Source organism: Nerophis ophidion, linkage group LG04, assembly GCF_033978795.1.
Source record: "Nerophis ophidion isolate RoL-2023_Sa linkage group LG04, RoL_Noph_v1.0, whole genome shotgun sequence".
Lineage (NCBI taxonomy): Eukaryota > Metazoa > Chordata > Actinopteri > Syngnathiformes > Syngnathidae > Nerophis > Nerophis ophidion.
The window spans coordinates 70,176,171-70,201,613 of NC_084614.1; the positions used below are offsets into that span (position 1 = coordinate 70,176,171).

Below are 25,443 nucleotides of genomic sequence, written 5' to 3' on the forward strand. Positions count from 1 at the left end.
TTACATTTTGTTACGCCCCCCCCCAGTAATAAGAAAACATTTTGCACCCGCCCCCCCCCCCACCCCCACACTCTTAGTTTATAAAATCTAGTCTGTGACAGAAAAGATTTAAAGTGCATCAATTTGCTTGAAATAAAAAACATTTTTAATCCTTGTTCAAAGGACTTAAACAATATGAAAAATTAACTCAGTAAATGATGATAAATTCAAACTTATCAGCGATATTAACTCAGGACTCACAATATATAATAATACACTTTAACCTATTTGAGAAGGACTGACTTTTGCAAAGTTGGACAGCCTGTTAAATGTCCTCCAATAAACAAACAAAAATGGTCTTTTCTTCTAATTTAGTCAAGTCATTTACAAGAGGTAAACATGCTAGGATATACGCTATGACAGCTAAGCACAAAATAGCACACAAGCTAGACATATGTCCTCAAATAAACAATATTGAAGTCTAAAACAGTACATTTGTCAATATAAGCAAGTATCAAATCATTGTAGTTAAAAATGAATTACACATACAAAGTCCTGAAGGTAACAGAAGCATATTAGGGAGTACTTAGTAGCAAACATTTCTGCATCGTTTAATTTACTGCGTCACGATCTTAACTCGGTTAGTGCGTCTGCCTCACAATACGAAGGTCCTGAGTAGTCCTGGGTTCAATCCCGGGCTCGGGATCTTTCTGTGTGGAGTTCGCATGTCCTCCCTGTGAATGCGTGGGTTCCCTCCGGGTACTCCGGCTTCCTCCCACTTCCAAAGACATGCACCTGGGGATAGGTTGATTGGCAACACTAAATTGGCCCGTGTGTGAATGTGAGTGTGAATGTTGTCTGTCTATCTATCTGTGTTGGCCGACTTGTCCAGGGTGTACGCCGCCTTCCGCCTGATTGTAGCTGAGATAGGCACCAGCACCCCCCGCGACCCCAAAGGGAATAAACGGTAGGAAATGGATGGGATGGACGATCTTAACTCCATGAATTATTGTGTCCAATGGGTATTGTCAAAAAAACTAATACCACTCCACTTCAACTTAAAAGACACCATAAGTAAATTCCGGATGGTTAATAATAAATTGGTTAGTGTTTATAATATAATTGTTCTTTGTTTGACTAATTGCACTTGACCAAGCCTTTTCTCATATTCCACACTACAAATTAATACAAGCTATATGTATGATTCCTGCTGAAATTGAATTGGATTTTTTTAATTCACCCCTTTTGTCCACCACTGACGATGAGATCATTATTCATGCGTTCGTTACGTCTCGTAACATATGTATGGATCTCCCTATGTCTAGCATTAAAAGATTACAGTTGGTACAAAATGAGGGTGCTAAACTTTTGACTGTATTGGCTCACCTCCACTGGCTTCCTCTGCACTTAAGATGCGACTTTAATGTTTTACTACTTACATACAAAATACTAAAAGGTCCAGTTCCATCTTATCGACTGATTGTGCTGTACCATTTATCCCGGTTAGAAATCTGCCTTAAAAAAAACTCTAGCTTAATAGTGATTCCCAGTGCCCCAAAAAAAGTCTGCAGGCTTTAGAACGTTTTCTATTCGGGCACCAGTACTCTAAAAATGGCGTCCCGGTAACAGTTAAGAGATGCTGTGTCAGTAGAAGCATATAAGTCCCATTCTAAAGCTCATTTGTATACTCTAGCCTTTAAATAGACCCGTTTTGGACCAGATGATCTGCTGTCTCTCTTTTCTGCTCTGCCCCCCTCTATCAGTCTCCACGGATGAGGCGCTAGCTGTTCAAAGTCTTGACACCAGATGGATCACACCTTTTTGCATCAGTTGGGGACATCTCTGTGCTGCCGACTTTTCTCCATTCCAGATGATCCCCTGCTGGTCTCCCAATGGACTGAATCTTCACATGAAGTCGGGACCCGGGTGGACCCCTACTTATGCATCACTCGGTGATGTCTCTGCGCTGTGACGTGTCTACATGCAATGGACTGGACTCTCACATTATTAACCGTATCCACTCGTCATCCATTGCACCGGTGGTGTGGTCCCCACATCTGCTGTCCCTTCCAAGGTTTCTCTTTGTTCCCACTGTGTTGAGTTTTTTTCTTGCACTGATGTGGGATCTGAGCCGCGGATGCCGTTATGGCTTGTGCAGCCCTTTGAGACACTTGTGATTAATGGCTATTTAAATAAACTTTGATTGATTGGCTCGGATACAGGAAAAGACCAACCTTATGTGTTTGTTGGAGGATGTTTAGATGTTAACTGGCTGTCCAGCTTTGCACAAGTAAACACTCTGTAGGACTGCTTGTATCGGTGAATTTAGGTGTAAGCAGATTGTGTTTTTAAGATACTGGACTGATATCCAATTACAATAGCGGAATGGGACACTTATGTTATCCATAATATCTACATAGTGCTTAAATTTGATGAACATATGCTCACTCCTTTACTGTAGCCCTAAAATTGTAGGCCGTTTCATCCATACAGTGTATTGTTTTTAACGTGTTGAATAAAAATTGAAAAGACCAATAATGCAAAGGGGTCCCCTCTAAAGACCAATAATGCAAAGTGGTCCCCTCTGTTTTTATTGTTTTCTGTATACAGCCCTCAGTCATAAAAGTTTCCACACCCCTGGCTTATACTGTAAAAACATGAAGTCATATTTAGAGGGGGAAGGCGACACCATCTATGCCTAGTAGGGGTAGCTCTCTCTAGGGGGTGGGACGTGCTGAGCGCTCCCCTGCCTACCTGTGTTCTTAGTATCCTGAGCTGGACGATGCCCTCGTTCTCCTCCTCTCGCATCCGCTCCGTGGTGAGCTGCAGCCGGCCAATTAGGTTGATCTTCCCTCTCTTCTGAACCTTGGAATTTTTTCTGAAAATTAAACAAAAAGCATAAAAAGTTAAGAGTATGTCTTTTAAGGGGGAGAGTCACTGCAGAGCATACTCACATAGGCCAATCGTACCATAACTAACCTAATTAAATATTCTAAAGGACAAAAAACAAAGCACGCTACATTCGTAAGTGTAATAAGGACGTGTTATTATTCTGCTTGGGAAGCACAATATTTGTTTCAGGCCGATACAGATAACTCCCTGCTTCTATAAAACACGATTGACAACATGATATATTTTATTCTTTAAATTAAGAGTGTCCTTTCTTTGTCCCTGGCTTGGGTCAACTTCTTCAGCAGCAGGCGTCTCTGTAGGCCTTCAAAACATTGTCATAGTGATGCGAATCAGGTGGCTGATAAGGTTTAATGTGTCGTGGCTTGATGTTTTTTCCCTTCCCACGGAACATTTGGTGCAAATAGCATGCGGAATGTCTTCTGAAACAGTGAAGTAGTCCCACACTATATTGCTAGCAATATAGAATAGATCTTTATAGAACATATATACCACATCAAATACATGTAGTTTACACTACATTGATGTTACCATGTATCAACCATCCATTTTCTACCGCTTGTCACTTTTGGGTTCGCGGGGGGTGCTGAGGCCTATCTCATCTGCATTCGGGCGGAAGGCGGTGTACACCCTGGACAAGTCGCCACCTCATCGCAGGGCAAACACAGATAGACAGACAACATTCACACTCACATTCACACACTAAGTTCCAATTTAGTGTTGCCAATCAACCTATCCCCAGATGCATGTCTTTGGAGGTGGAAGGAAGCCAGAGTACCCGGAGGAAACCCACGCAGTTACGGGGAGAACATGCAAACTCCACACAGAAAGATCTCGAGCGCAGAATCAAATCCAGGACTACTCATGTATATATAGTCTCCTTATATCAAGCCCATCAAGATTTCCGCAGGAATTTGGTACTCTGATATACAGTACTGTATAGCACTTTATATTGTGTTTGATGTGTACAATCCTTCATGAAAGTATGGACTTTTGTCAAGGCTGGAACCGATAATTAATATTTATATTGTTTCTTATCAACGTTGTGGCTCGCAAAAACGCAGGCAACAACAAGAAAACGAGCTAGATGATTATAATTATGTTAACTAGCAGGCTTGTTTCTGCGCCCCTGATCATTTACCGGTCTCGCAATTCATTGCATCATTTAGCAAGAGAAACAGCGAGTACATGTGGCTGAGGTGAGCGTTCAACACATTTTGTTTGAATTCTAGTTTTTTTGATAGTTCATTAAAAAATACGTGGAATTTACGTTTTGACGAAAAAAATGAATGTTTAAAAATGGTAATTGCCGCGTTTTCACAGACATGCCTGTCTGTTAATGAACAGAGTAACTCCTTGTCAGTCATCCACAATATTTGTTTATGTGAACAGAGGCGGGACTGCTACCGACAAAGCCTTGCTCGTCACGGCCGGCAAAAAAAGTACAAAATATGGAAAGGAAAATTGGAGGCACGAACTTTCAAGTTAAACTTGCACTTACCCATCTTATGCAAATAATTTGGCAATAATGTGGGCTTTTGTTAAGTTTTCTCCGCTGCTATGCTAAGTGGACCCCTGTCTGGTTGTTTGGATTTCAAAGTACCTCACCGATAGGCCACAGTACATCAAACTGAAGGAAATCACGTCTGACACTGCGATCAGCAGCACTGGAGCACCCCAGGGAACGGTGCTGGTCCTTCTTCTCTTCACCCTGTACACCACTGACTTCTGCTACAACTCGGAGCTGTGTCACATGCAGAAGTTTGCGGCTGACACAGCCATCGTCGGGTGGATCAGGGACAGTAGAGAGGAGGAGTATTGGAGCCCGGTGAGGGACTTTGACGGATTCCTGTGGCACCAGACAGCAAAGACCAAGGAGCTGGTCATTGACTTTCAGAGATCGAGTCCAAGGTCACAACCTATTGTGATAGAGGGAGTCGAAGTACAGACCGTGGACTCATTCAAGTACCTCGGGGTGTGGGTGTTCAATAACCTTGACTGGACTTTTAACACGGACCACTTGTACGGGAAAGGAAAGAGCAGGCTGTACTTCCTGAGGAGGCTGCGCTCCTTCAACAGTTGCAAAAAAAACTCATGATGATGTACTACCAGTCTGTGGTTGCCAGTGTTCTGTTCTACATGGTAGTGTGCTGGGGGGACAGTAGATCTAAGGACAGCTCCAGACTGGAGAAACTGATCAGGCGGGCTGGCTCTACGATCGGAATAAAACTGGACTCACTGGTGACGGTGGCAAAGAAGAAGAGAAGACTGTGGAAAAACTACTGAGCATCCTGGATGATGCCAGTCACCCTATGCATACCGTTATCAGTAGCCAGAGGAGCCTATTCAGTGCGAGACTGCTTTATCCCAAGTGCAGGACTTATAGACTCAAAAACTCTTTTGTCCCACCCGCCATCAGACTGTACAACTCCTCTCTGGGGCTGAGGGAGGGGTACTAGGATAACAGGGGATGCAAAACAATAACATATACCACCATTATTTACTTTTTAAATTTGACCTCAATTCTGTACAGTGCTGCTAGAACTTTATTTTTCCTACGGGAACTCTCCTGAAGGAATCAACAAAGTACTAACTATCTATCTAAATCAACGAACCACTGGGCACGCATAACACACTGGCTGTTGGTAGTCACCAAGCAGCAGAAGGTAACCTACTTTAGTTCCGTTCTGAAGTTACAGCATCCTTAAAAATCAAAACATTCAAAAGCAAGACCGAAGTTTATGCATGTTTTAAATAAAATGTATGTTAATAGATTTTTAAGACCTTTTAAAATCGTATTTAGGACATTTTATGAGATTTTAGGATAATTTTTGATATTTTAAGCCCTTAAATTCGAATTGTTGGATTTAGGACATTTTAAGACCCTGCGGATACCCTGTCCCACAGATTATTTAAGGGGCCGAAGCGCAGGTCAGGACAAGGAGGATCCTGCCAGTTACGAATGTGTAAGTACACCCTTACTTACATGAGGGAAAACTCTTGATTAACGTAGAATAGCGTTCCCTCTGCGAAGTCTTTGGGTGACGATACCAGCGGGTCGTACGACAACACCTGCCGCTTGAGTTTGGGAAACGCCACCAGCGACTGCAGGAACAACGAGTGTCTCAAAAAAAAGATACTGTGGGGTAATAATATTTTTTATTTTACCCATAGAGTACGCCTTAGCTCGGCGTCTGGCAGCTCCGTGGCGAGCTTAAGGTTTTCGAAGCTGATCCTCTCCCGGGGCCTCTGGTTCCAGGCGAAGAGCACGGCCAGCTGGAAGGTGGTCACCTCCAGGTCGTACTGACCCACCTCGTTCTTGAAGGTGATCTGTGGGGGGGAATAAAACAAAGACGTTTCATATTTTTCACCAGCGACTAAAGTGAGGCACACAGCTGTACAATGTCATGATGTCCCACACAAAAAAAGCTGTCTCTATAAAGAAAACCATACGAATATGGTTGCAGATGACCACAATGTATTTACAAAGAAAACCATACGAATATGGTTGGAGATGACCACAATGTATCCTACTGGACATCATTTTTTTTTTTTACTGCATCCGCTAGGGGAAAAAAAATAAAAATAAAAATAAATAAAAAAGTATATGAGTGCTATTATAGTGTTGTAGTTCTATTTACAGGTGAAGTCATACTTTCTCCTAGAAATTCATGCTCGTCAATGACCACAATGTACCCCATCGGGCTTCCTCCTGTTGTTGATGATTGTGTACAATGGAACTTCTGTTTGCGAAACTTTTTGGTTTACGAATTTAAGAATGCGCCAAACATGTTTCTATGTACGAACGCTTCATTCATTCATGTTGTGTCCCATTGGCAATATTTTTTTTCTTTCTCATATTGAAGAGATTTGGGAAGCAGGCTTTGTGCCACAGCAAGTTTTTAATTGTGAATAAAAAAAACTTACTTCTCTGGAAAAAGATGCCAAAGCTGACTAATTTCACAGCGGCGGAGAAGATTACCTCTCATTCAACAGCCCCTTATCCAAGGTTTGCTTCTTTCTCCCTCTCTTAAGCTGCTCCTTTGCCAATGTTAATTTGTGTAAATTTATTTTACTTTTTAAAATGTTTATTATTGTAGCAAAATGGTTGGTAAAGTTGAAGATTTTTCGTGATTTCTGATAGTTTGTGAGGGCATCAAATGGACTACTGTGTGCGTGTGTGTGTGTGTGTGTGTTGTGTGTGTGTGTGTGTGTGTGTGTGTGTGTGTGTGTGTGTGTGTGTGTGTGTGTGTGTGTGTGTGTGTGTGTGTGTTGGCTGAGCAGCATATATAGGACAATTCAGCTTGTTGTTTTAGCTTGTTAATAAGTGGACTTTTGTCGAAGTTGGAACCCATTATTAATATTTACATTGTTTTTTTTTGAGAATTTTGTTTTCTATTTATGAACCCTGTTCAAGAAACAATTAACTTCTTAATTTGAGGTTCCATTGTATATGCACGCGTACATCAATATTTAGAAAACAATCTTTGTGACTTTTGTGGTTACGGAGCTTAAAAAAGTATTTAATTTAAGTGCAAAGAGGACAAAACGTTGGTTGGAAGCAGGTAACAATTAGGAGAAAAAATGGAAACTCAAATTATACACAAGTATGTGATCAACTTTAATAATAATTTTGACTGCATAAGTGGGAAAAAAATAAATTTTCTATGACCTCACAATCATTAATTAGCAGGTATATTGCACAACACAACAGCAACAGGACCAATGTTGTAATAGCGCCAAAAATCTAACTGCCAAATCAGCAATATTGGCGCTGTTGACTTCATTGTAAGCAATAGTACACCTGACAGCTAAGTTGCAACATTTTAAAGCGCATGCAGAGCAAGGTAAAGCTGCTCATGACAATTTCAATGTAGCAAATAGAGCTAATAAAAACTGTCACAGAAGGTTGCATCACACAGAGCGTGTTAATATTTTAATCTATTAGATTGTGTACCTAATAAAGTGTGTGCGTGTGTTATTGAGGTTTGCACTCACAATGCCGTTAGACATGAGGTGATGCCAGTGAAGCTTGCGTCCGCTGTGATTCTTCTTGTAGAAGTCCTCCACCTCCGGTATTAAATCTTCCAGCTCGGTGGGCAGCGAGACAAACACCTTCTCGCTGCTCCTCGACCACGCTCCGGCGTTCAGGATCTTAATGTTGACGGAGTCAGCTGCGGGATGGAGAAAGGTCAACAGCGCATTAGAGCAGGATATTGCAAAGTTATTACCACTTCTGTGCGTCTTCACCTGGCAAAGCCAGCTTGTTGTGTTTGTGCAATTCCTTGAAAGACTGGTTGAGATCCTCGGACACTTTAATGTCCTGGAACATCCTGGCCAGTTTGTTGACATAGTCAGCCGGCATTCCTACCTCCTGTTGGGATCGATAAAATCATATCAATAATCGGGTTCCTCAGTAAAATGACAAAGGCTTTCTATTTGTTCTTACCCTGAGCCACTCCACCATGTTCTCCTCAATCTCGCTGTCCGCCGAGATGTCCAGGATAAGGCGGCGGGTCAGGTGGGCTTTGTGGTAGCGCATGAACACGTCTTTGTTCTGGACATACTTAAGAACCAACAGCTGGAAATGAATATTTGGAAAAATAACATTACAGAATGCATCATCTTAGTAAGGATTGTTCAGATGAAATACTTTTTTTGCAGATGTAGTTTTTTGTTTGAATTAACGTCACAAGATGGCAGCAGCTGCAATTTAAGTATGACAAGCAGCTTCTTTCAGCTCTGCATGCGCTTTAAATTGTTGCTACTGAGCAGGCGGTATGAAACGCACACAGACGTTACACTTGCTGTATAATATTGATTTTAATCAACTTTTTAGTAGAGGTGTCCCAATGCAACTTTTTCACTTTCTATACGTTACAGATATTGGAGCCTCGAGTATTAGTCAATACCGATATTAATCAGTACATACTTTTATTATTTTGTAGTGCGCAATGTCAAAAAAGGTTTGATCGAGTGAAATTAAACAAAAAGTGGTAAGTTTGAAGAATACTAACATATTTATTATTAACTGTAATGGCTGTCTTTAAATTGAAGTGAAATGGTAATTTGTCTTTTGGCGACATCTAGTGGCCACAATAGCTCATGAAGCTAAGATCAAGGGAAACTGCATTTTTCTTTGGAATTTTGCCTATTGTTCACAATCATAATGAGAGACAAAAACACACGTGCCAGCAACTTGAGAGTTCCAGGTTTTATCCCAGCTTCCGCAATCCTAGTCACATTCATTGTGTAGTTGAGCAAGGCACTTCACCCTTGCTACTGATGAGTGGGTGGTGGTTTGGGCTTTGCATGGCAGCTCTCGCCTTCAGTGTGTGAATGGGTGAATGTGGAAATAGTAAAGCGCAATACAAAAGTATAACCAATTTACCCTCCCCCCCAAAAAAAAAAAAACGCTTGAAAGCTGCGGTTAAAGGGGGCACCGTTGTAGCCCTCAGAGCACTTGAGTTTGACAAGTGATCTACAGTATTCGGTCATAAGCATAATAGAGCTCAGTGTTGACCTGCTTGAAACCATTTCCCATGACGCATCAGGCCCAATGCTAACAAGGATGAGGTTTAAAAACAACACGCACCACTTCCTTGAGCTTGGCCTCGATCTCCTCCGATGTGAGCTTCTTGCTCAGCGGGGTCTTCCTCAGCAGCATGTCGCAGTAGTTGGCCAGCAGCTCCGGACACTTGGACTCGGGTTGAGTTTTCAAGCCCACACTGTGGAGAAAGGGGAGTCAAATCACATTTATTTATGGTTCAATAAAATACAAATACATTGAAGATATCAAAAATCTTTTACTTGCTTGTGAAGAAGATAAATAAATACACACATAAAAATTAAATTCAACACAAAAAACACGGCTAGGCACTTACCCTTTCTGTTTCATTGGAAGTTCTAATTTAAATATAGTGGCATCATTGACGACTGCTTTGTATGCCTGCAAAGGGATGAAAAAAAGTTGACATGTTAAATTTAATCCCGGAAGGTTGAGGATTATAACACTGATGCTAAGGTTTGCACGTGTGTTTATTTTTGCCATTTTTTGACAAGGAATTTGCTCAACCAATGGGACCTGATCGTTCCGGCTTTTACCAATGCAAAAGGGGACGAGACTCACTTTGTCTCTCGCCGTGAGGAAACGCGGGTCATCCTGAAACGCTTCCTTCACCAGCCGACTGAAGCGGTTGAAAAGCGTGAGCAGCTGCTCCACATATTTCTCGGAGTCCTGCGACAACCAGGGACAAGTCTTGTCAAGGCAGAGACCCGCCTGTAATGTTATCAAGGCCAAAAGGGCACTCACAGAGGTGATAGTCTCGGCGGACGCCACCATGTCAGCGAGGCCGGCACTCATGATGTGCTCCTCCAGGTCCTTCAGCATGGGTTCGATGCCGCTTGGTACTTTGTCCATCAGTGAGAACATCAGATGCAACTCTAACAATTAAAAAAAAACACACAAAAACAAACACTTGAGATGCAGAAACACACTGATTAATATGACATGGTTGGAATTAAGGGTTCAATCACCAAAATGATCCCGGGTGCGGCCACCGCTGCAGCTCACTGCTCCCCTCACCTCCCAGGGATTGAGGGTGATGGGCCAAATGCGGAAAATAATCTCACCACACTTAGTGTGTGTGTGTGTGACAATCATTGGTACTTTAACTTTAAATCTTCTTAAGCCAGGGATGTTTTTTTTTATATCTCTTCTTGTGAAGGCCACATTCAAGGATTTTGGACTATTTTGGCACTTTTACCAACCTCTTGACCATAATCCCAGATCAATTTGCTGACACCACTAGCTTGAACGCAGTCTGGCAGAGGAACTTCTCGAAAAAGTTGAACTGAGACTGCTGATGATTGCTAGCACGACAAGTTAACCATTGCTAACCCCCAAAATTTGAAGCCTTCAAACCAACCACTTAAGCAGAAAAAAGGTTTCTGCACCAGAGGATGATATGGAAAAGCATAAAAAATCAGGTTGTCTCCAAGAAGTAGTAATGTTGTTTAATATGGGAGTCAGGCTGAACTAACAAAACATATTAGGGAGGGAGGAACGATAATGCAACATTCATAAACAAGTGAATCGCCTGAAAGATAAAGTGAATGTTTTAAGAAGCAAAGTAACGTGAAGAACCACATTATGTATGAAATGATGTGTCCAATCCAGGAAGAGCAAGAGTCTGTATAAACAATGTGATTATGACTGGGCTTCTGATAACGTGCATGCCTAATGGCAGAGCAGCTGAGAACACAGGACAAGATGACAGGTGGTCAACTTTCTGCAATCAAAGGAGGTGGATGAAACATGCATTCCAATAGTTGCATTTCCATTAACGCTAGAAATGGGAAAATACCTAAATATTGCTAGATAAAAATTGGTAATGAAAACAATATTTAAAGGGGAACATTATCACCAGACCTATGTAAGCGTCAATATATACGTTGCAGAAAAAAGACCATAAGTTTTTTTAACCGATTTCCGAACTGGCGGTTTAAACGCCTTTCATTTGTTCGCCTGTCGGAGCAATGACCTTTCACCCGTGACGTCACATCGTGAAGCGACCCGCCATTTTCTCAAACACATTACACTCGCCAAGTCAAATCAGCTCTGTTATTTTCCGTTTTTTCGACTGTTTTCCGGTACCTTGGAGACATCATGCCTCGTCTGTGTGTTGTCGGAGGGTGTAACAACACGAACAGAGACGGATTCAAGTTGCAACAGTGGTCAAAAGATGCGAAAGTCCCTCGTTTGTTCTGCACACTGTACCGACGACAGCTATGCTACGACAGACATGGCACCGAGATGGCAAGAATGTGTGGATATCCTGCGACACTAAAAGCAGATGCATTTAAGTCAACGAAATCACAAAGGTGAGTTTTGTTGACGTTATTGATTTATGTGGAGTGCTAATCAGACATATTTGGTCACGGCATGAATGCAAGCTAATCGATGCTAACATGCTATTTAGGCTAGCTGTATGTACATATTGCATCATTATGCCTCATTTGTAGCTATATTTGCATCCAACCTTTCTCTCCACCCACATTTAATACCAAACAAACACATACCAATCGTTGGTTAGAAGGCAATCGCCGAATTCGTCCGCGCTTCCTCCCGTGCCGCTCTTTGTCGTGATATGGCTCAAATTTTTCTGTTTGTTTTTTAATTTCTTTTTCGGTACCTGCCTCCACACTCCAACCATCCATTTCAATACATGCGTAATCTGTTTAATCGCTTACGGCACCGAAATCCGAGGCTGAATCCGAGCTACTATGCTATACCTTTCTGTGTTATCCGCCATGTTTTTTTCTGGTGGCTTCACGCAGTGACGTCACAGGACAATAGACGGGTGGATATAGCGATGGTATAAATCAGGCACTTTTGTAGCCGTTTTTCGGGATATTGCGTGATGGGTAAAATTTTGCGAAAAACTTCGAAAAATAAAATAAGCCACTGGGAACTGATTTTTATTGGTTTTAACCCCTTCAGAAATTGGGATAATGTTCCCCTTTAAAAAAAAACCCTCAAATATAGCTATAACATGTTTGCACTCTCATGAGGTGGCTTTGGAGACGTTTTGATTATGAAGTGTTTCGCAAAAGCATGATGGAAACACTTAGCACATTTAGAGGTCACATAAGTACCAAAATGCTGGAGCACCAATGCAGGAGAACTAGGGCAGACGGATTGTCTTGTCTCGCTTCCGATCGGAGCGGGTCCCTTCCCCACAATAGTGGCCGACCCGCAGGCTCGGATAGATCCATATGCCCGAATACTGTCAAGGAGGCCATAAGGACGTTGCTTTTGAGCGATCACCCGCTGCCTTCGTCATCTATTGACATCATGGCAACAGTGGTGGCAGCAATATCTTTCTCAAAGTGGAGTCTCACGGGATGAGATTTTACAAGAATTACGGCTTATGACGCAAATAGAATAGAATAGAATGCCTTTTATTGTCACTATACACAGGTACAATTAGATTAAAAGCAAAATTAGTTAGAATAATTATGTATATATTATCACACTAACTTTAGTATGCTTAAAGTCCGTTGCTTTTGTTATTAGCTAATGTGCTCAAGTTAGACTTTTTTCTAATCTATGCAAGGAAAAAGCTTCTTGTCTGAGGGGTGGCCTCAGTCACAGATGTTATCTTTGTTTTGGCTCGCTGGCTGCAAAGAACTTCAGGGACCTCGGCAAGGATGGGATGACAGCACGCAGACGAGACAGTGACTTCAAGGACTTCAATGAAGATAAGATGACAACACGCAGACGAAGCGGGGACAAGAGGAAATCACATTCCGTCACGTACTGTGCGTCCTGGACCTGCTTTGCATAATATATGTGACCACTCCTTTTAGAGGGAGCTTCAGTGATGTTGACTATAGAATTCTGAATAAAAAGAGGGATGCGAGAGCTCAACCTTAGAGCGTAGGGAGAGACTGTGACTAAGTGTGCAGTGCCCGCATTCTCCTCATGAGGCCTATTGAACTCTGTCTCTGCCTGGTTCCTTGCTTCTTTTCTGAATAATAGATGTCATCAGTGTTTGAACCTAAAATCTTCTTGGTCCTTTGAGCCGGATTCCAACACGTCTGATGATTCCAGCCGGGTGAGTAAAATCTGAAGACTATGGCACCCACATCTCCCATTGAGGAGCTGATTTTCTTCACCCCGGGCTGGAATTTTCACGACTGACAGGAAACCGAGGACAAGAGGAAGAAACGCAGATTTCAGTGAGTACGTTTTGAATTACAAAAGGAAAAATAGCGTGTGACTGAGGGTTACGACGCATAGAAGAAAAAAGCGTGTAACTAAGGGTTACGGCGCATAGAAAAAGCGTTTGACTAAGGGTTACGACGCATAGAAAAGCGTGTGACTCAGGGTTACGACGCAAAAACAAACCCTGGGAATCCTAGGCTCTAATATGTAAAAAGGCCAGTGAATCATAAGGACGGCGGAGTCCACAATGAATGAAAGTTCCGTAAGATTCAACATTGAAAATAAGCCAAATTAAGGACCACGGATTCCACGTAAAAACCGACAATTCTAAAACAGAAGAGGCCAAAGAAGGACGCCCGAGTCCACGAGTACTGAAACTTCTGTAATATGAAAGGTGTGAACGTGGGAGTCCGTGGGAGTGATCGCCACTAGGCTGTCACTCCATACTAAAGTTGTGAGAAGTAATAGTGGGTTATTGTGCAATCTCTAGGCAAGACACCTCCACTGGGGGATAAACCTCCAGCAGAAGCGACGTGTACCACAGTAATAAATTAAATCACTATCTTTATATAGCCTTATAAGTTTGGCTCTGTAGGGGACGACAGATTACTCCAAATTCTCAATATTGAAAAAGGGACAAGTAAACCAAAGGTTAGTCAAAAAGATGAGTTAAAATGTAAAGACTGGAAAGCAGTAGAAAAAACAAATCCAGTCTTACCGAAATTTCTCTGGATCTCTAAACATGAATTTACAGGAAGCCTCAAAGTAGGTGATATATTAAAGCCTCAAAGTTGGTGATATATTAAAGCCTCAAAGTTGGTGATATATTAAAGCCTCAAAGTAGGTGATATATTAAAGTCTCCAAGTAGGGGATAAATCAAAGCTGCGGGAATCAATTATACAAAAAATGCGGAAATAACAAAAAGAAACTGGCCAGAATGGGGTGGGAACACTTGGAGTGCTGGATGAGGATGGCTCGAAGTGCTAAGGAACAGAAGAGGAAAAAGAAAGGGCTAAGAGAGATGAAAGTTAAAGTTAAAAGTAAAGTACCAATGATTGTCACACACACTAGGTGTGGTGAAATGTGTCCTCTGCATTTGACCCATCCCCTTGTTCACCCCCTGGGAAGTGAGGGGAGCAGTGGGCAGCAGCGGTGGCCGCACCCGGGAGCTTATGAGATAGGCCCAGTTAGGAGAAGAAACAGGCAAATTGTAGGGGAAGATTATGAGGGAAAAAGTACAGACAGAAGCCACCACACCCAGCGCTCAAACAATAACAAAACGTAGACCAGCGTTAAACAAATAAAAAAAATCCACCGCCATACAATGGAAGTGTATCGGAACAACCAACAGTAATGATCAAAAAGGCACCCAAAAGAAATAACAATGACAACAACAGCAGTTACACCCCGCTGCATGTTGGTGTTGTGGGAAAGAAAGACATTTTGTCCAAGACTTTACTGAGAAAAAAAAAAGAAAAAGAAAGAAAAAACAACAATCAAGGTTGTTGAGTGTACCCCAGGGATCGATACTGGGACAAAAATTGTTTAATCTTTATATAAACAACATTTGTAAAGTTACAAAGGACTTAAAGTTAGTTTTATTTGCAGACGACACAACTGCTTTCTGTTCAGGAGAGAACATACAAATAACAAATTGAAAAAAATGGTTTGATAAAAACAGACTCTTTGAATCTAAAAATAAAATAATGCTATTTGGTAACAATAGAAAAGAGCATCATACACTGATACAAATAGACGAGTAGATATTGAAAGGGTAAAAGAAACCAGATTTTGGGGAGTATTAATAGATGATAAAATGAACTACAAATCTCGTATACAACATAAGGTGGCAAAAAAACATTTCAATAATGAATACAGCAAAATACGTCCGGGGCCAAAACTAACTTCATATTCTCTACTGCTCGCTAGTGTTACCATATCTGAGTTATTGTGTAGAAATATGGGGAAATAACAACAAATTTGCGCTACACTTGTTACCTGTGTTACAAAAAAGATCAATTAGAATAATACATAATGTTGGATATAGAGAACATACAAACCTTTTATTTTTGAGTCAAAAATATTAAAGTTTGGTGATTTGGTAAAATTGCAAACAGCTAAAATTATGTACAAAGCAAATTATAACCTGCTACCAAAGAATTTACAACTCTTCTTCTCAACTATCCATCCATCCATTTCCTACCGTTTCTTCCCTTTTGGGGTCGCGGGGGGCGCTGGCGCCTATCTCAGCTACAATCGGGCGGAAGGCGGGGTACACCCTGGACAAGTCGCCACCTCATCGCAGGGCCAACACAGATAGACAGACAACATTCACACTCACACACTAGGGCCAATTTAGTGTTGCCATTCAACCTATCCCCAACTAAAGAGGAGAAATTTAAACCTTAGAGAAAAATCTAATTTAAAACATTTGCATGCACATAGAACACTTAAAACCTTCAGCATATCAGTATGTGGAATTAAATTATGGAATGGATTAAGTAAAGAAATTAAACATTGTACTGATATGATCCAGTTTAAGAGGTTGTTCAAATTAATCGTGCTTACTAAGTACAAAGAAGAAGAATTATGAGAAATACTTTCAACCTTATTAAAAATAAGATATTTCTGCATCTCAGTATGTTAATAATGACTGAATTAATTGATTAGATATTACAAAACTGTTGTGTATACTAATTCACAGATGTTATTTTATTATAAAAAGGTCAGTAAATGATGTATATATTTATAAAGGTTCTGAAATGGGAAAGGGGTAGGATTAAATAAGCTTTGCGTCTTCCTACTCCTTTTCGGACATGATGTAAAGTGAAATAATATGAAACTGTGTGATGTACTTTACTGTAAGTGTGTTCATGTTCGAAATAGACTAAAGAAAGAAAGAATATAGGATCATTATTCCACATTGATCTCAAAAACCACTGTGCTCATCATCCACAAGTACAAGTACAGCCGCTTTAAACGACAAACAGGAAAAGCTAAGGCAAGAACAACAGCCTATGCAGTCTGTTCAATAGATCTGATCCTAAAACCAAGGTCCAAATATAACAGCCTGTGTCCCATGGATAGTCTCGTGGGCCTGCAATGAATCACTGATGTTTACGGTAGCTCCCAATACCACCAATACAACACTACTTCCTAAAAGAAACTTAAAAGGATTTCCACCACATTAACAGAGTGGCCAAATCACTGGTGGTACCTCACAGGCCATACTATACGGGGGAAAATGGACACTGGTCACTACATATATTATATTATATTATATATTATATTTATTATTCCACTTATTTTTTGTCTGGTTTTGTATTTGTTTTGTGTCATCCCGTGAGGTGTATATTATTATTTATTGTTGTATTTGGATGTATTTGTTTGGTTTGTATGCTTTTGAATCTGGGCTATCCATTAAAGGCCTACTGAAATGCGATTTTCTTATTTAAACGTAGTAGTGGGTTTCAGTAGGCCTTTAAGTAAAGACTACTTATTATGTTGAAGGGGGCAGGAAATATAAGATTTTCTTCATCATGTTACTTGTCAAGCATAGGTGTGTAAATTTGTGTTTAGTTGCTAAAGTTTAATTGTCTATTGATATTGAATGAATGAATGAGTGAATGAATGAATGAACTACTGTGAAGAAGCTAAGTTCTTTAAAAGTCGAATAACTCTGAAACATCAAGGACCAAATCTAGTGTTAACCATATCACTCCCTGATAGACAAAATAGACCACCCAATGCCACACTGTTCAACACATCCAGATGGCGTTTCAAATTATGGGCATGGTCAAGTGGACTAGACCCATATTTCCCAGTGATTGTTTGCATAAATCAAACCATGCGCAACACCGAAAAACCCAGAGTGAACACCTATACTAAACGCGCTGGAGTCACAGTTGTAAGCGTAAGATTTAATGGTGTGGATGAATGGTTTAAAATAACAATTGTTGTGTAATAATTGATTCCTCATTTGGCTATTAATTGGTTACTCATGGCGGAGCAAGTGGGAAAGGCTGCTAAAACTGATTGTGTTGTATGCCTAAGCCCCAGACCATAACTCAAGATAATCCCGGCATTTATGAGTAAAAAAAAAAATGTAATTGAAGTAATCAGCAAAACAACTCCTTAATGGAATTGCACTACATGGGACAAAGTCTACCCTGAAACCAAAGAAACAAAGCAGAAACTAATATTTGATAAACATGTGAAAAAAGTGAAATTACACCTGCCCTAACATGCTAGGCTCTAGACAACCGTTAGATAGATAGATAGATAGATAGATAGATAGATAGATAGATAGATAGATAGATAGATAGATAGATAGATAGATAGATAGATAGATAGATAGATAGATAGATAGATAGATAGATAGATAGATAGATAGATAGAACTTTATTGGAAATCTTATCATCAGAGAACTGCTTACACATAGTAAATGTATTAATATTTGTATGAGAATTGTTAACAGTTCCATGATCGACTTTGTAGTTGTGTCATCGGATTTGCGGCCTCATGTTTTGGACACTCGGGTAAAGAGAGGGGCGGAGCTTTCTACCGATCACCACCTGGTGGTGAGTTGGCTGCGATGGTGGGGGAGGATGCCGGACAGACCTGGGAGGCCCAAACGCATTGTGAGGGTTTGCCTGGAACGTCTGGCAGAGTCTCCTGTCAGAGAAAGTTTCAATTCCCACCTCCGGAGGAACTTTGAACATGTCACGAGGGAGGTGCGGGACATTGAGTCCGAGTGGACCATGTTCCGCACCTCTATTGTCGAGGCGGCTGATCGGAGCTGTGGCCGCAAGGTAGTTGGTGCTTGTCGTGGCGGTAATCCTAGAACCCGCTGGTGGACACCAGCGGTGAGGGATGCCGTCAAGCTGAAGAAGGAGTCCTACCGGGTTCTTTTGGCTCATAGGACTCCAGAGGCAGTGGACAGGTACCGACAGGCGAAGCGGTGTGCAGCTTCAGCGGTCACAGAGGCAAAAACTCGGACATGGGAAGAGTTTGGGGAAGCCATGGAAAATGACTTCCGGATGGCTTCGAAGCGATTCTGGACCACCATCCGCCGCCTCAGGAAGGGGAAGCAGTGCACTGTCAACACCGTGTATGGTGCGGATGGTGTTCTGCTGACCTCAACTGCGGATGTTGTGGATAGGTGGAAGGAATACTTTGAAGACCTCCTCAATCCCACCAACACGTCTTCCTATGAGGAAGCAGTGCCTGGGGAATCTGTGGTGGACTCTCCTATTTCTGGGGCTGAGGTTGCTGAGGTAGTTAAAAAGCTCCTCGGTGGCAAGGCCCCAGGGGTGGATGAGATCCGCCCGGAGTTCCTTAAGGCTCTGGATGCTGTGGGGCTGTCTTGGTTGACAAGACTCTGCAGCATCGCGTGGACATCGGGGGCGGTACCTCTGGATTGGCAGACCGGGGTGGTGGTCCCTCTCTTTAAGAAGGGGGACCGGAGGGTGTGTTCCAACTATCGTGGGATCACACTCCTCAGCCTTCCCGGTAAGGTTTATTCAGGTGTACTGGAGAGGAGGCTACGCCGGATAGTTGAACCTCGGATTCAGGAGGAACAGTGTGGTTTTCGTCCTGGTCGTGGAACTGTGGACCAGCTCTATACTCTCGGCAGGGTTCTTGAGGGTGCATGGGAGTTTGCCCAACCAGTCTACATGTGCTTTGTGGACTTGGAGAAGGCATTCGACCGTGTCCCTCGGGAAGTCCTGTGGGGAGTGCTCAGAGAGTATGGGGTATCGGACTGTCTTATTATGGCAGTCCGATCCCTGTACGATCAGTGTCAGAGCTTGGTTCGCATTGCTGGCAGTAAGTCGGACACGTTTCCAGTGAGGGTTGGATCCCGCCAAGGTTGCCCTTTGTCACCGATTCTGTTCATAACCTTTATGGACAGAATTTCTAGGCGCAGTCAAGGCATTGAGGGGTTCCGGTTTGGTGGCCGCGGGATTAGGTCTCTGCTTTTTGCAGACGATGTGGTCCTGATGGCTTCATCTGGCCGGGATCTTCAGCTCTCACTGGATCGGTTCGCAGCCGAGTGTGAAGCGGCCGGAATGAGAATCAGCACCTCCAAATCCGAGTCCATGGTTCTCTCCCGGAAAAGGGTGGAGTGCCATCTCCGGGTTGGGGAGGAGACCCTGCCCCAAGTGGAGGAGTTCAACTACCTAGGAGTCTTGTTCACGAGTGGGGGAAGAGTGGATCGTGAGATCGACAGGCGGATCGGTGCGGCGTCTTCAGTAATGCGGACGTTGTACCGATCTGAGCCGGAAGGCAAAGCTCTCAATTTACCGGTCGATCTACGTTCCCATCCTCACCTATGGTCATGAGCTTTGGGTCATGACCGAAAGGATAAGATCACGGGTACAAGCGGCCGAAATGAGTTTCCTCCGCCGTGTGGCGGGGCTCTCCCTTAGAGATAGGGTGAGAAGCTCTGCCATCCGGGAGGAACTCAAAGTAAAGCCGCTGCTCCTCCACATCGAGAGGAGCCAGATGAGGTGGTTCGGGCATCTGGTCAGGATGCCACCCGAACGCCTCCCTAGGGAGGTGTTTAGGGCACGTCCAACCGGTAGGAGGCCACGGGGAAGACCCAGGACACGTTGGGAAGACTATGTCTCCCGACTGGCCTGGGAACGCCTCAGGATCCCCCGGGAAGAGCTAGACGAAGTGGCTGGGGAGAGGGAAGTCTGGGCTTCCCTGCTTAGGCTGCTGCCCCCGCGACCCGACCTCGGATAAGCGGAAGAAGATGGATGGATGGATGGAATTGTTAACACGCCTGAACAGTTTGATACCTTAACATTGGAAAAGAACTACGGGGGATTTAAACTGGCAATGTGTTGGAGATCTAACTTATATCGATGCAATAGGTGTCCCCAGAGGTGTACCCGACGAGTACAAAATGGCAAATCAAGTTGCAGCTGGATTCGAATCATCCGTTTGCCGGTGGTGTACGATTAACAAGAATGTTGACAGAATAAACTTTGTCCACTACAACGTACAGAGATTAGGAAATTGGACAAAGGCCCGACTTGAAGTCATCCCTGATCAACTCGCCGCAACCTCCCTTATGACCTTTCAAAACCGTATGGCGCCAGACATGTGGTTAGCGGAAAAAGGAGATGTGTGCGCAATATAGGGTGAACAGTGTTGCACTTCATACCAAACTACACTGATGGGGAAGATAGCCTGACCAGAGCACTGGAGGACCTTCGCACCCTCAAACGGTAACATGAATAAGCACTCATCTATGTGGGATGGATGGTTGGATGTGGTATCATCAATTCTAGTATCCATGGCTGTATTTGCAGCAATACTGACGTTGTGTGGATGTTCTTGTATTCCACGTCTGCGTTCTCTGCTTAACCATCTGATTACCACAGCGATAAACCCAGCAGATGATAGAAATGTTCAAATGCACCCTCTGGCTGACGACAAGAAAGATGAATCTGATGACGGGGATACCTATCTGTACAGGGTTCATTATTTATTTCCAGACCCTGGTGGAGAAAATGATGTTAAATTATTAACTGTAAATCGCAAAAATAAGTTATTAGGGATAAGAAGATTCTGGGGAAGTTATGTGATAAACAGGAGGGAACTGTTGGAACAATTATGTATATATTATCACACTAACTTTAGTATGCTTAAAGTCCGTTGCTTTTGTTATTAGCTAATGTGCTCAAGTTAGACTTTTTTCTAATCTATGCAAGGACAAAACTTCTAGTCTGAGGGGTGGCCTCAGCCACAGATGTTATCTTTGTTTTGGCTCGCTGGCACCCGAGGACTTCAGGGACCTCGGCAGGGATGGGATGACAGCACGCAGACGAGACAGAGACTTCAAGGAATTCAACGAAGATAAGATGACAACACGCAGACGAAGCGGGGACAAGGCGAAATCACATTCCGTCACGTACTGTGCGTCCTGGACCTGCTTTGCATAATATATGTGACCACTCTTTTTAGAGGGAGCCTCAGTGATGTTGACTATAGAATTCTGAATAAAAAGAGGAATGCGGGAGCTAAACCTTAGGGCGTAGGGAGAGACTGTGACTAAGTGTGCAGTGCCCGCATTCTCCTCATGAGCCCTATTGAACTCTGTCTCTGCCTGGTTCCTTGCTTCTTGTCTGATTAATAGATGTCATCAGTGTTTGAACCTGACAGGTATCTGTGCGACAGTCTACAAAATATGCAATACATAGGAAGAAAATAAAAATAAAAATAGTGCACAAGGAGGTAAGGTGCAGAGTCCAGTCCTGACAACAATTTATGTTCAATGTGTTGTTTACAGGAAATAAATATTATACTAAAAACATATATAATAAAGCCTGTACTTTGTCGTCATTTTAAAAATATAGCTTTTATTTAGCTTAAAACTGCAATTGAAATCCCGCTATTGTCCAGTAAGAATAGCTTTCATCATCACAAATTTCATCGACAAAAAATGCAAGGTCAGTATGCTGAGGAGGAAAGTCAAGCTGAAAAGAACCAATGTCTACAGAAAAATGAACATCTGACAAAATGCAACACTGACATCGCCAAGAAAGCACGCCAGTTGAGGAAGCAGGGGGGCATTGAGGACATTGAAACATCTAAATGAAGTCAAATGGAGGACAGGATGAAGTCAAAGAAGTTGTTGTCAAAGACATGAAGGAACGGGACAAACATTGAAAATTAATCACCTAAATCTTGACTACAGGGAAATAAAAAAGACAACTTCTTAGCTAAAGTTGATTGTAGCAACTCTTTAATAGTAACAGAAATAATCCCCAATAGTAAATAATACATTCAATCCATAGACTATCATTTACAAGTTATTACTTTATGTATATCTAGGCATTATTTATGAATTGTAGACATTCTTGAACCAATATGTATAGTCTCATTGTGCTTGCTTTCTATTTACATATTGAGATGTACTGGCAGGGTTTCCCGCAGCGCTTTGTTGTAGCCGCCTTAACAACAAAGAGCCACGGCCTAAAGTAAACTCTTTTAAAAAATATATATATATATATATACATATTTTTTATTTAGAATTTTTTATTTTTTTTCTCCTGTACAGCTTCTCAGGGAAATGATATAGTTGATGTAGATGCCCATATCGGCTGTTCAGATTTACTTTACAAAAGAGAATAGTAGGATACTTCTCTTCTTGCCTTATTTGTATTTGACTTTATTAAATGTATTTTTGTATTATCATTTGGTGCTTAACTAAAGTCTTAACAAGCTGCTACCCTTTGTACTGCCTCTGCCTCTGTTAGTACGTCTCTGCAGCACCCAGCATTGTCCCACCCACACAACTATCTGATTGGTTACACTTAGGGTTGGGTATCGAGTATCGATTGGAACCAGGACTAACTTTCCGATTCTCCCGGAATCGTTCAAAAGTTTGAATTTCGATTCCTAGTTTCGATACCCAGTCCGCCGACCGGAAAAAAAGAATAAGACCGCCTACCCGGAAGAAGAAGCCGCTGAACACCAACAAAGAAGCGCCCACCGCCGGACGTGTTAACATAGCCGAGCCTATGTAGCCGAGCGAGTCAGTCAAGCATGGATAGCGGGCGTCGACGGTCGAAAGTGTGGCTTTATTTTACTAAAAAAAATGAGATATCGGCGAAATGTAACACGTGCGACAGGATTGTTTCGTGCTTAAGAGGGTGCATGTCGAACATGATGAAGCACCTCCGAGTTCATGGAGTACAAATAAAGGTGTGTCCCGTCTTTGACAGGAGACACTATCCGTCCAGAACGCTCACGCATCCTGCCTGAGAAGGCGGATATGGTCATTTTCCTAAACAAGAACTGTCTCTGATTTTATACTGTACCTGCTGCTAATTTGGACTGGGTTTTGCAAGTTGTTTCTTATTGTTTATTTGCTTTTCTGCACCAGGTTAACCCATCAGTGGGAGCACGGTAACATGTTTAAGTACCTGCAGCATCATACACTTGTGTGTGTAAATGTGTTTTCATGAGGTTTCCTGCAGCATCATACACTTATGTGTAAATGTGTTTTCATGAGGTTTTCAAAAATGAAGCTCTCTTGATGAAAGTGTACCCCTGTGAAAATGTATTCATAATTTATAATATTTATATTCAAGTTCATAGATTTGATATGTATATTCTAGTTGAAAACAGCCCTGTGAGGAATTTATAGTAAAGTTCATAAAAAGTTAATAGAATTAAAAATTAAAATTGACGGAGAATGTCTGACTATTTCATTCAGAAAGACTGTAGGTTAGCTAGCTCATTTAAAATATCCTAAACTTTTTTTTGACCCTGGCTTTATTTTTATTTAAAAAAAAAAACAAAGAATCGGAATCGAGAATCGTCAGGAATCGGAATCGAAACAAAGAATCGGAATCGTTCGATTTTCAAACGATACCCAACCCTAGTTACAAGCAGAGCAGTAACAATTAATCAGCAGTGCGCATTCAGAGCGGTAATAGCCAATCAGCAGTGAATATTCAGAGCGCATGAAGTCAGTGATCACGGCAGAGGCAGGCAGAGAGGAGTGACGGTGCGGGTTAGCAGAAATGTGTTTCGCAGGTTAGCATAATGGAGCTGACTCTCCCCAAATTATAATAAACACCTCCCAGTCAACTACTAGTAACATCACTATGAGCCCGTTGACGTTCCAGAAATATAAGCGGTTGCTCAGCTCGCTTGCTGTCCTTTAGGTGAAGGCTAATTAGATTTTAGCGTCAAGTTTGCTCATTTTGCGGTGCTTGCATGATTGCGTGCGTGTGTGTGTGTTACGGACAGCAAAGCCCTGTCTGTCTGAGAGAAAGACAAGCATTATTGACCTACAGTTAACAACTAAGTTATTTCACTTTACCTTTTTCTGTTTTTCTGTCTTGAAGCAGCAAAAAAGGACATTATGTTAAATGAATAATTTCTGTCTCTGATAGTAGATCTAATATTGTAACTGCATCATAAAGCCTACATGAACTCCATGGTGTTCAGGGATGAATAGGCTTTCCTATTGCTATTGTACTATTTTTTCAGCTATAGTTACATTAATCATTAGTAATGTAACAGCATAGTTTTGAATGACAGCGTCCCTGCTATCACATGTTGATAAAAATATAACATTTACATCAGAGGTGTCAAACTCATTTTAGATCGGGGGCCACATGGAGAAAAATCTACTCCCAAGTGGGCCTGACTGGTAACTTAAAAATAAAGACACCTTCAGATTTTTTTCTGTGTTTAAAAATAGAAGAAACACATTCTGAAATGTACAAATCATAATGTTGTTGTTTTTTTACACTTACATGTTGAGGTTAATAGTATTTTATCTTTATTTGTAATAGTATTCTATCTTTATTTGACGTTATTTATATTTTCTAAATGAATGTGATAATGTTCATCAGTCAACTCAATGGTGGTCATTTTCAATCAATCAAGACAAAAAAATATCAAAATCAAATTACAGTATGCCATGTATGTAGTTTGATAATTTTCCTCGATTGATGTACTAACATCATGTGGTTTATTTTGTACATATATACCATCATCTACAGCAGGGGTGAATATTGTCTGTCTATCTGTGTTGGCCCTGCGATGAGGTGGCGACTTGTCCAGGGTGTACAACGCCTTCCGCCCGATTGTAGCTGAGATAGCCACCAGTGCCCCCCTCGACCCCAAAGGGAATAAGCGGTAGAAAAAGGATCGATGGATGGATGGATGGATGGATACATGGAGTTTACTCCTCTTAGGATATGTTTAATTGTGCAAATGTAATCACGTGTTGTTCCTTAATGTAACTTGGTAAACATGTATGAAACAAACAAATCATAACAAATTTCTGGAAGCT

General features: G+C 41.9%; 1 protein-coding gene across 2 annotated transcripts in view; it reads right to left on the bottom strand.

Moving 5' to 3' along the window:
* LOC133551816 (cullin-5) overlaps nt 1-25,443 on the bottom strand; it is a 57,356-nt gene that overhangs the window by 2,203 nt on the left and 29,710 nt on the right. The window contains exons 9-18 of one of the 2 annotated variants that reach the window (XM_061898930.1): nt 10,202-10,332; nt 10,019-10,126; nt 9,774-9,838; nt 9,485-9,617; nt 8,339-8,455; nt 8,140-8,263; nt 7,888-8,063; nt 6,058-6,219; nt 5,876-5,994; nt 2,734-2,857 (exon numbers count right to left, since the gene is read on the bottom strand). In XM_061898930.1, the coding sequence (XP_061754914.1) occupies nt 2,734-2,857; nt 5,876-5,994; nt 6,058-6,219; nt 7,888-8,063; nt 8,140-8,263; nt 8,339-8,455; nt 9,485-9,617; nt 9,774-9,838; nt 10,019-10,126; nt 10,202-10,332 (1,259 nt within the window). Of the gene's footprint in view, nt 1-2,733; nt 2,858-5,875; nt 5,995-6,057; nt 6,220-7,887; nt 8,064-8,139; nt 8,264-8,338; nt 8,471-9,484; nt 9,618-9,773; nt 9,839-10,018; nt 10,127-10,201; nt 10,333-25,443 lie in introns of both variants that reach the window. The other variant, XM_061898928.1, reaches the window with a different exon arrangement.